The following is a 12,228-nucleotide window of genomic DNA, read 5'->3' as shown; positions in this document are numbered from 1 at the left end:
GTCTGCCTTGAGGGCAAAAAGCAAGCAAGCAAACAAAATTTTTTTTAAAAACCCACAAAAAACAACAAAACAGGGCTTCCCTGGTGGCGCAGTGGTTGAGAGTCCGCCTGCCAATGCAGGGGACGCGGGTTCGTGCCCCGGTCCGGGAAGATCCCACATGCCGCAGAGCGGCTGGGCCTGTGAGCCATGGCCGCTGGGCCTGCGCGTCCGGAGCCTGTGCTCCGCGACGGGAGAAGCCACAACAGTGAGAGGCCGCGTACCGCAAAAAAAAAAAAAAAAAAAAAAAAAAAAAAAAAAAAAAACCACCAATGACAATGAAAATTGTAGAGATTCATGACATGTAAGATTAGGAGATCAAGATTAGAAAGGCCAGGAACTCTCAAAATTTCTGGGATTTTTGGAAGGACCCACTTCATAGACCAGTGGTTCACACACTTAAACATGCATTAGAATCACCTGGAGGGAATGTCAAAACTCAGACACACCCATGCAGAATTTTTGACTTAGTAGGTTTGGGTGGAGCCTGAGAATTCACATATCTAACAAGTTTTCAGGTGATGCTGATGCTGCTTATCTCACAGTTTGAGAACCACTGACTTTGAGTTTCACTGCTCTTGTCAGCAGAATGAACAGTTCTTTCTCACAGCATCATCAAGGCGACTGGTTTAATAGTTTACTTTTTAAAAAAGAATTAATTGACCTTGACTTGGACAACATTATAGGTGGGAAGATATTTGTATACTACATTGGAAACAAAACCTATAAATCTGTCTTTTATTTTGTCAACGGGATCCCAAGGTTGATTCCCCATCCATATCCAATTCTATTGCACCATCTATAACATTCTAGTACCCTTTATATATGAATTATTACTCAGTAAGATCCTTCCTTTCATACAAGGACTAGTACAGGAAGTGCATATATTTTCTTATTATGATGAACCAGAATTGGAATTTCTAATCTTGGTGTCCAGTAGCTTTCCTTTCTACATGAGATTTCCAGGATGATCTGAGTTCTTTTGTTACAAATATTTATACTTAGCAAGAACATAGAAAAACACTATCAGAAGCTCTGGTTTTGTCCAAATACAAGAGATATAGATTTAAAAAAACATGAATTCTTCCCAATATTTAGAGCTTTATTCCACTTAAAAACCAACCACCCGTTAAAATAGCCTGGGTTGAGGCTGGGGAAGGGACTAGGTCTTATCAATCTCCTTGACTGTCAGATGTCACTAACTGTAACATTATTAAGAATAACTAATTAAATTACCTGGACTAATTCATTATAATTCTGATTTGGTTTTCAATAAGAATGCCATTATATCTTCTACTTTATATATTTCTCCTCTCAAGTCACATAAATGTTTGTAAACACATTTCAACCCCAAAGTTGATTCCTCAGAGCATGATTGTGGACGAGTTATCTGTTTTAGAAATTGATTACAATGTGGCTTATTGTTTTGGAGTTATTGTACTTGGGCCGTTGTGAACATTCAATAAATGTGTAAAAATTAATAAACAGAAGCTTCAATTAAATAGTGTTGAGAGACCAGAAGGGGGAGCTCTCAAACCTTGTGACAATAGCAGAGCCCAACAGGAAAAAGAAAGACTCTACTTCTTTCCTGGCAAGAACTCAGCCAAAGAAAAGCCATGGGCTCTTTTTTTACTACAGCCTGCCACCTTCTTTTTTCTCTCTAAAGAAAGAAGTTCCCTTCCCACTGGGGACTTGCACGTGGCTCACTATGGGTGCAGACCCTGAATTGCAATTCTCTGCTGATCCTGAATAAACCCATCTTTGCTGGGAAATATTTGGCAGTCTGTTTGTTAGCATAACTGAAAGTTATCCTTTTTTAAGAATAGGAGAGCAGTAAAAGGCAGGTTGGGTACACCTCAATGCACAATGTTGCGGATACAAAAATAAGAAATCCATTCTCCTCTCAAGGAACTCACAGGTTGATGCGAAAAACAGACCCAGGAACACATAAAGGCACTTCAGAGAGGAGATACCTCTACTAGCAGAATGGCCAACGGTTAAAAGGCTGAGCAGGTAACCATGACTGGAAGAGAAGGAAGACTTCGGAGAGGACATGACATTTAAACAGAGGTAAAGTTCAAATGTGTTAGGCAGACAAAGGAGGGAAAGTGTGTTTCTGACAGGAAGACCAGAGGTCCGGGGCTGAACTGGCACAGCATACACTCCAGGAGCCCCCAGGGCCTCGGCAAGGTTGGAGCACAGGGGACGTGAAGGGACATTAGGGTAGAAAGGAGGCAGGAATCACTGTGAATAGTGTTAAGAGATCAGGCTCACACACTTAAGTTTTACCTTGAGGGAGGTGAGAAGCCGGTGGAGGACGTTATGCAGAAGAATGACCTACAGATGCGGGCCTCTCTGGCAGCAGGGAGGAGGAGAGATGGGAGAGTTGAGAGGATGAACATAGCGGTGCAGCTCCTCTGTTTATTCATACCCCATCCTGTTTCAGAAGAGACTTCGTGAGGGCAGTTAGGAGCTTGTAAGTGTTCTGTGTTCGTTACCCAGCCCATCCCAGCTTCAAAATCATTAAAGATGTGAGGAGGGTGAAGAGCTAGAGGAGAAAGGGAAAAGGAGATGGGAGCTAAGAACAGAAGGAGGAGGATAAATAGGTAATTAAGAAAATTCACAGTGTGAAAGCCGACGAGCCAACAGGGACCCATGGCTCAGTGATATCAAGACCCTGATTCAGTGGGTCTGTGGTGCCCTTGGCCTCTCCCTCATGAGCCGAGATGGCCTCCATGCTTCCTTATGGTGTAAGTCCTCACACATCTCATTCAAAGGTTGGTGGGGAGGAAATGGGTGGAGGGCAGTTTCTTTCTCCTCCTGCATCTCTTGCCTCTACTCCTGGAGGAGAAATCTTTCCCAGAATCTCCTAGGCTATCACACTGTTTGTTGTGATCACATGAACCGGATCACATGAACACATGAGCACTCCTGGCTTCTAAGTGTTTTGGGAAGGTGAACACTTATGATAGGGGACAAGCAAGGGGGAGGTGGTTGGCAATGGCTTTGGGTAGACACCCAAGAACAAGGCTATCTTCTTATAAAGCACCTAGAAACGGGGGTGAACATGATGGACCAGAGGCAAGAGAATACTGACAGGGATGCAAAGTCTGTCGTATGTAGGATAACTCTTCTAACAGTAGAGGTCATGAACTCAAATGTGAGGTCACAAACTCAAATAAGAAAAGGAGGTCAGCAGTAATTTCTCTGTCTAAGAGGTACTGAGGATCATCACGCTCCTTACCCCAGGACAAAATTTGAGCATCTAAGCCAAAGACAGGAAATCAAGATTTTTCTTTGCAGAAACAACAACTCCTGAAAAATAGATCTCCATGTATTGGTACTTGGGTGTCCTCCAGTAAAGAGCTGATTTCCACCTGAACCCCTAAGGTAAAGTTTAAAACCTTTAATACATAGAGGTATGAATTCATATTTTATTCCCTTACTCTTAAATGTAGATAGCCAAGGATCAACAGGAAGACCGCTAATACAAAAGGGAAAAAAAATAAATAGAAAAATAAATGAGACGCAAACAGAAATGACATAGGAAATAGAAGAAAAGTTTATATAATTAACATCCTTTCAGAGAAACAAGAAGACATAGGATCCATAAATAAGAACAAGATGGTATTAAAAATCATAGAACAAAAAAGGGTTCTTGGATATTAAAATATGTTGACAGAAATGAAAACTTTAATAGAGAGATTGGAAGGTAGAGTTGAGAAAATCCTCCTAGTGTAGAATAAAAACACAGTTTGAATAGAGTTTCCACAGGATGGGGCCCAGCATGGGTTGTCAGAGCCTGGATATCCCTTTTGGGAGCCACCAGTTGCAAACATTAAAGCACAGTGAGAAGAATATTCCCATAGTGGGATGACTCAGTGTGGGGAGCAAAACTCCAAATGGATGAGAAGGGTGTCTATGTACAGGTGCACCCTGATGTCAGGTGTCAGAGCCCAAGCAGGGTGAGGAGGGTTTCCACATGGGGGATATTCTGATGGGGGTGTTGGAGCACGAGTAGGGTAAGGAAAGTGTCTGAGCAGGGGGCTGGTCTGCTGTATGATACCAAAGCCCAACTGGAGTGAGGAAAGCATCAGGAGAGAGAGTGGAAACATGGACAGAACTGCTATGGGAGATGGTTGTATACAGGGGGATGAATGAAACAAGTTAAAAAATTAAGGATAGAGTGATGTCAGAGAAAATGGCAGAGTGGGGAACTCCAAGGGCCCATCCCTACACAGAATAGAATTGAGAATAGAATTGAGAGTCCAGAAATAAACCGTATTTTTATGGTCAATTGATTTTCACCGAGAGTGCCAAGATTTTTCAATGGGGAAAGAATTGTCTCTTCATTAATTGTGCTGGGACAACTGGATATCCACATGCAAAAGAATAAAGTTGGACCACTACCTCATACCATCTACAAAAAATTAACTCAAAATGGATCAAAGTCCTAAATGTAAGAGACAAAACTATAAAAATCCTAGAAGCAAACATAGAGGTAAATGTTTATGAACTTGGATTTGGCAAGGCATACTTAGGTATGATAACAAGAACACAAGCAACAAAAGAAATAATGATAAACTGGACTTCATCCTAATTTTAAAATTTGTGCATCAAAGACCCTTATGAAAAAAGTGAAAAGATTTCTTCCAAAGAATGGGAGAAAGTATTTGCAAATCAAAATTTGACAAGGATCTATCATCCAGAATATGTAATGAACTTCTACAACTTGACAACAAAAAAGACAACCCAATTTTTAAAAAATAGGCAATGGATTTGAATATACATTTCTGCAAAGAAGATATACAAATGTCCAACAAGAAAAAATGCTCAACATGAAAAGATGCTCAACATCATTAGTAATTAGGGAAATGAAAATCAAAATCATAATGAGATACCACTTCATACATGACAGGATGGTAATAATAATAATAACAATAGAAAATTACAAGTGTTAGAGAAGATGTGAGGAATTTAGAAGCCTCATAATTGCTAGTGGGAACAAAAAAGGGTACTGCTGCTGTGGAAAACACTTTGGCAGTTCTTCAACAAGTTACATATAGAATTAACCGTATGACCTAGCAATTCTACTCCTAGGTATATACTTGAAAGTCCTGAAAACAGGTACTCAAACAAATACTTACAAAGGCTAACAGCAGCACTACACACAATAGGCAAAAGATGTAAACAACTAAAATGTCATTCATCAGATGAATGGGTAAACAAAATGTGCTGTATCCAGACAATGGAATAGTATTCAGCCATAAAAAAGAATGGAGTACAGGGAATTCCCTTGCGGTCCAGTTGTTAGGACTCCATGCTTTCACTGCTGAGGGCGCAGATTCAATCCTTGATGGGAGAACTAAGATCCCTCAAGCCATGCGTCATGGCCAAAAAAGAATGAAGTATTAATACATACTACAGTGTAAACTAACCTTATTGACATTGTGCTAAGTGCAAGAAGCCAGACACAAATATTTTATCATTCTACTTTATGAAATGTCCATAATAGGTAAGTCTATAAAGCGGACTAGTGGTTTCCAGGAGCTGAGGAGAGGGGAGAGAATGGGGAATGACTGCTTAGTGGCATGGGAAATCCTTTCGGGGGGATGAAATGTTTTGGAACAAGACAAAGGTGATGGCTGCACAACACTGTGAAAATACTAAATGCCACTAAATTGTACACTTGAAAAAGTTAATTTTATGTGAAGTGAATTTCATATATTTATATAAAGGATTATGAGAGCCAGGTTCCTCAGCAGAGAAAATAGTTATAAGCGTGGAAAGGGAAAAACAGAGTAAGTTCTAAGTTCTGTGATGCTGGATTGGGAAAGGAGAATATATATATATATATATATATATATATATATATATATATATATATATATGAAACAGTGAGCACACCCAGCACCCAAATTTGCCTTCTAAATACCATTCTCCACTCAGAGGAAGCAGGACTGTTTACTGAAATTGTTGATTCCAGAGCTGGAGCACAGAAAGTACAAGATAAGCATGGGGCGTTTCATTGGACCAGTAAGAAAGGAAGTGCTCAAAGAATAGAAAGAACATATGGGACTTCCCTGGTGGTCCAGTGGTTAGGAATCCGCCTTCGTAGGGGATACAGGTTCAATCCCTGGTCAGGGAACTAAGATCCCATATGCATGCCGCAGCTAAGCCTGCGTGCTCTAGAGCCCACGTGCCACAATGATGCAGCCAAATAAATATTAAAAAAAAAAAAAAGAACATAGAAGCCAGCCTGAAGAGACTATGACTGGCCAAATCTGGGATAAATTCACACAGATAATAAATAAATAAATAAATTGGAAGTTTGATAAGAAACCAGATATTGACATAGTCTCAAAGTACCTTTCCACAAAATATTTACTAATTTCCAAGGGAAAATGAATAACTTAGGTGAGAAGTCTAATGAACACTTCTTAGTCAAGTAATCAAAGTGATGGGACAACAAAAAAAAAGAGTGATGGGACACTAGTAAAGAGACAAAGCAAAATCACTCATCCCTCATAGGTTGTAATAAGAACACAGCATGACTTCTGCGATATTCCTGGCAAACTGACAAAGATGCATCACCTGAGTCTAATCATCATGAAACATCTGACAAATCCAAACTGAAGGACATTCTACAAAATAATTGGCCAATAATTTTTTAAAGTTCCAAGATAATCAAAATCAAGGAGAAACTCTTCCAGATCAAAAGAGCCTAAAGACACATGACGACTAAATGCAACACATGGTCTTTTTGTTTGTTTAAGATTTTTTTGATGTGGATCATTATTGAATTTGTTACAATATTGCTTCTGTTTTATGTTTGGGTGGTTTTTTTTTTTCGGCCACGAGGCATGTGGGATCTTAGCTCCCCATCCAGGGATCGAACTGGCACCCCCTGCATTGGAAGGCGAAGTCTCAACCACTGGACCACCAGGGAAGACCCACAACACATGTTTTTGAAGCAGATTCTCTTTCTATGAGACTTTCTTGGGACATATGGCAAAACTTGAGTAGAGGCTAAAGATTTGATTCTAACAATGTATTGATGTGTATCAATTTTAGTGACTGTATGGCAGTATTGGAGGGAATGTCTTTGTAGAAAATACACACAAATATTAAGGTGGGCATCAGGTTGGCAACTTACCCGGTTTCCTCAAACCGTCAGGGGAAAAAAAAGTCCTTTATAGTATACTTGCAACTTTAGTGTAAGTTTGAGATTTTTCAAAAAGTTAAAAAGGTGTTTAAAGTTAAATTTTTAAAAAAGTTAAAATAGAAAAACTATTATATGTGGCTTCCCTGGTGGCGCAGTGGTTAAGAATCCGCCTACCAACGCAGGGAACACGGGTTCGAGCCCTGGCCCAGGAAGATCCCACGTGCCGCGGAGCAACTAAGCCCGTGTGCCACAACTACTGAGCCCGCGCTCTAGAGCCCGCGTGCCACAACTACTGAGCCCACATGCCACAACTACTGAAGCCCGCGTGCCTAGAGCCCGTGCTCTGCAATAAGAGAAGCCACTGAACTGAGAAGCCCGTGAACCGCAACGAAGAGTAGCCCCCGCTCGCCACAACCAGAGAAAGCCCACACACAGCCACGAAGACCCAACACAGCCCAAATAAAAATAAATAAACAAACTTTATATTTAAAATAAGAACTATTATATGTAGCAGAATATCTTTTTGTCCTCTGGATAAGAAGCAATTTTTAAAACTTAGATCTCAATAAGAGGTAATACCAAAATAAAAGATTGATATACCTGACTACATGAACACTAACACCAAAAATAAAGAAGACAAACCACAAACTAGGAGAAGGTATTGTAATAAATATAGCTGACAATAGATCAGCAAATTATATAAGAACTCCTACATTAACTAGAAAAAGTCAGTAGAAAAGTGAACAAAAGGCATTCATGGGAAACCTGAATGCAGTAAAAAATATGGAAAGAAATGTTAGAGGAATGCAAATTGACTACAGTGAAATATCATTGTTTACCCATACACTGGCAAAAATGAAGACGTCTGGCAATATCAACTGTTAGGAGGATGTGAATCAATAGGAACACTTCAACTCTGCTGATGAACATGTAATGTGTTACAACTTTGGAAAACAATTTGGCACGAGTTTGTAAAGGTAAGTCTTTGAAGATCTCATGACTCAGCAATTCCACTTCAAGGTAATGAGCCATAGCTCCTCAATATAACAACTGGAGACAAACAGAAAAATATTCAAAAGAGCACTGTTTGCTAGAGCAAAAACTGGGAGCAACCCCAATAACTTATTCTCACAATGGAATATAATATAGCAGCGCAAATGAATGAACCACAGTCAAACAGAGCAATATGGGTGTTTAGAAACATAATGTTGAGTGAAAAACACCCTCAGAATATTAAGTACAGTCTGATATGTTTATCAAGTTCAAAAAAAGCAAAACAAAACCATACACTGATTATGTAAAAATGTGATGAAATTATTTTTATAAGCAATGAAATGATAAACACAAAATTCAACAATATAGTTTCATCCGGGGAGCAGTGATGTGATGGAGAGTACCTACAGGCAGGTATAAGCTATTGGTGCCATATGGTTCTTGAACTGAGTAGTGTGCACATGAGTGTCCATACAATATAGTGTTTTATAGCTTACATGCATTGCACACATAATCTTTTGCTTGTAATAATTATTATACTGTATTAAAATGTACAGCAAAAAAATCTGAATATTCATGATAATTTCCAATTTGAAAATAAAAGATGGAGTAAAGAAATATAAGTTACAGAGAGAGAAATAAAAAGTAGATCTGAACTTGACAGGGAAAGAATAGGGTGCAAGAAAAAGCAGAAATGCCTCTCTGTATAAAATACTGTTCAAGGTGCTGGGAGGATATAAAGATGAATAAAACACACCTTTGCCCTCAAGAAGCCCTCATCCCAGGGAAGAAAGTCAAAGAGAAAGGCAAAAACCCATGAGGTGACAGCTTTGGACTGAACCCATGCCTCAAATCTGGACCACTAATAGACATGGCCCTGCCCTCTGACCTTGGTTCCCCAACCATACTATTAGCGTCTTCTTCTCAGCCATATCATCCAAATGATGTAAAGATTAGGTTGGGAAAGTAGAATACTTTTCAGATTATCCAAGGAATTTTTCTAGAAAAGGAATAAATCCAAAGGGAAAATACTTTTATGGGAAATATTTAGAAAAATGTTAAAAGTGAGAACACTTCCCAAATACCACGGTGAAGGAGGCAGAGAGGCAGGGAGCAGAAAAGAATGTGATTGTTCCAAAGTTGAGATGAAAGTGTTAGGCTGCAATTCAATTGAGAGAACATTAAAATGTAAGAGTTGATAGGATTATTAAAGTTGGAACACTTAAACAGGTTTTATATAAAGAAGTTGTGTGTCTTTTTAACTGAGTATTTTATGGAAATGGATATTATGTTTGGCTGTAGGAATACCACAAACAGGAATTTCTGGAACTCCTTGGTCTTTACCTAGTATTGTAAAGACAAAAATCTATTAATAAAGTCCTAATGGAGGCTATAAAAAAAAAGATGAAAGTGTTGAGCATTCATCACAGATATTCATCCATAGATGAGGAACTCTCTAAGTTTCCCCTTGTGATTGTGGGAGACCCTGAGTTTCAAACCCCACCCATATCTCCTGCCTCGAAACTTGGAGTCAGAGGAACAATCTCATGGCCAAGCTCTGCCCCTCCCTTGCTGTTCATCATTGAGCAGGTCACTTCTCTCTGAGTTTTCTCATTTGTAAAACTGTTTAATATAAAAGAACATATCCATTGTCAGTTTTGTGAGAATGAGATAAAAGTGCGAAAGTGCCTAACACAATACCTGCCACAGGAGTAGGTCCATAGAAATATTAGTTTAATCTCAACGGCTACACTCCATAAAGACTTTCCTCCACTTCTCACATGGGAAAACAAAAGTTCAGAGAGAAGATTTGTCATTTAAAGTCAACCTATTTTAAGTTCACTTCCTGCTGAAAATCACTAGGTGCTTGCCTAATCTCTTCATGGCTGCCTGCATCTCCTGGTTCCTCAGGGTTTAGATGATGGGGTTGAGCATGGCGATCATGACAGTTTGGCTGATGGGCACAGCCTTGTCCATGGGGAAGGAGGTGAAGGGCCAGGCATAGATATAGATACAGGGAATGAAGACCATAGACATGACGATGATGTGGGTGGTGCAGGTGGAAATTGCCTTCCTCCTCGCCTGCCCTGAGTGGGACCTCAGCATCATCAGGATGACAGTGTAAGAGAGCAGAAGGAAAGGAACCAGATGAGGACCAACATCCCACTGTTGGAGATCATACGGAACTCCAGGAGGGAGGTGTCCTTGCAGGCAAGTCTTAGCACTTGTGGAACATCACAGTAGAAGTTATCCAGGATGTTGGGGCCACCAAAAGGCAATGGGAGCATCAGAACCAGCTGGACAATGGAGTGGAGAAAGCCCCCTACCCAAGTGGTCACCACCAGCCCCACACACATTTGAGTGTTCATGATGGAGACATAGTGGAGGGGCCGGGAGATGGCTATGTAGCGGTCATAGGCCAATACTGTGAGGAAGAAGACAGTCCCACCCCCCAGTAAGTGGAAGAAGAAGATCTGGGCCATGCAGCCCTGGTAGGAGATGATCTTGGTCTCATGTAAGAAGTCCACCAGCATCTCTGGGGAAGTGACTGTAGAAGAGCAGATGTCTATGACAGACTGATTTCAGAGCAGAAAATACATGGGTGTGTGGAGCTGAGAGTCAAAAGTCACTGTGACAATGATAAGGAGGGTTCCCACAACGGTGGTGACATAGACAAATAGGAATACCACAAACAGGAATTTCTGGAACTCCTTGGTCTGTGAGAACCCCAAGAGGACAAACTCTGACACCTGTGTGATGTTCTGTCGTTCCATGGGATCTTCCTCACATGCCTAGAAGAGAAAATATGCAAAACAAAAACCATAAAAATTTACTCGTTCTCCTTTGGAGAGTCAGGATTGAGTTAATCAAAGTCTTTGTTGAGTACGATTCCCAAATGGAGCTTAGAAGAGCCTTCCATGGAGATAAATACATTTTCAAGGCTTTCACAGACTTATCTCCCTAACCATACCCTACATCGTATGGCATTTATGGGTCTTTTTCCCTTTGTACCATGCTGTCCTTGTCCATGGGTTTCATGTCTGACTCACACTTGCTGTGCCTGTGAACCACAGGCTCTACAGATATAGATGAACCAATCAATGGATGAATACACATGTCACCAAGTACCTATGACCACAAACATCATCAACCTAGGTGCATCAATCTTGAGAGGATATAGAGGTTAATGATTTTAGATAAACAAATAGAGACTTCTTTTCAGTGAACATTTGAGGGGCTGCCTATGGTTCATTGCTGAAGGAAGAGAGATGTGTATTAGAAGAAATTGTCATGTACAAATTCAGAGGCAAATGTGAAGAAAAACAAGCAGATGATTTTGGCTGTAGTGAAGCTGGGATGATTAGAGCTTCTGAAACTTTTCCACATAAATACTTCTTGAATGGCATTTGTTGCCATGGGGCCATCTGTAGGGGTAACTCAAAGCAGCCCAGGACAAGTGCAAAATCTCCTTGAACTCTCATGTTTTATATTTTAAAACTTATGTGAATTTTCTATTAAACATATATCTCTAGACAATCTTTGGGAGGCTTAAAATTTAAGTATTGTGGCTTGTAAAACTTTGTAAGACCAAGGTGTTAAAGAAAATATAGGATAGGGGAGGGAGGGGGATCAATACGGCAGAGGAGTAGGATGTGGAGTTCACCTTCTCCCACAAAAACATTGAAAATACATCTACAGTGGAACGATTCACACGGAACAGCTATTGAACGCTGACGGAAGACCTCAGACATCCGAAAAGACAAGAAAACCCCCATGTAACCGGTAAATGATATTCAATTAATAAATACAAACTGGAAATCACAACTGTCAAGAACATTTAAAAATATATATTTGTAAATAACACTCTGAGAAAAAGGACAAAAACGAAAGGTGAAGTATCATTGACTGATACATTAAAAATAAATGATGCATATTCTCTAGTAATCAAAGAAATTTAAATTCAAATTCAAATCAGCTTAAAAAAATCCACTTGTAAAGGATTATTGAGATAGGCCTTCTCACACCCTGGCGGC

The 12,228-nt window shown here is 39.9% G+C and overlaps 1 protein-coding gene across 1 annotated transcript; it reads right to left on the bottom strand.

Moving 5' to 3' along the window:
- Positions 1-10,033: 10,033 nt before the first annotated feature.
- Positions 10,034-10,968, bottom strand: LOC132511147 (olfactory receptor 4D1-like). The gene is given in 2 exon segments (XM_060133998.1): positions 10,034-10,332; positions 10,335-10,968. Coding segments are annotated over 2 exon segments (933 nt in total).
- Between the last annotated feature and the right edge of the window lie 1,260 nt (positions 10,969-12,228).

Source organism: Lagenorhynchus albirostris, chromosome 20 (genome assembly GCF_949774975.1).
Source record: "Lagenorhynchus albirostris chromosome 20, mLagAlb1.1, whole genome shotgun sequence".
Lineage (NCBI taxonomy): Eukaryota > Metazoa > Chordata > Mammalia > Artiodactyla > Delphinidae > Lagenorhynchus > Lagenorhynchus albirostris.
The sequence above is the reverse complement of the archived record's forward strand: the minus strand, read 5'-3'. Positions and strand labels throughout refer to the sequence as shown.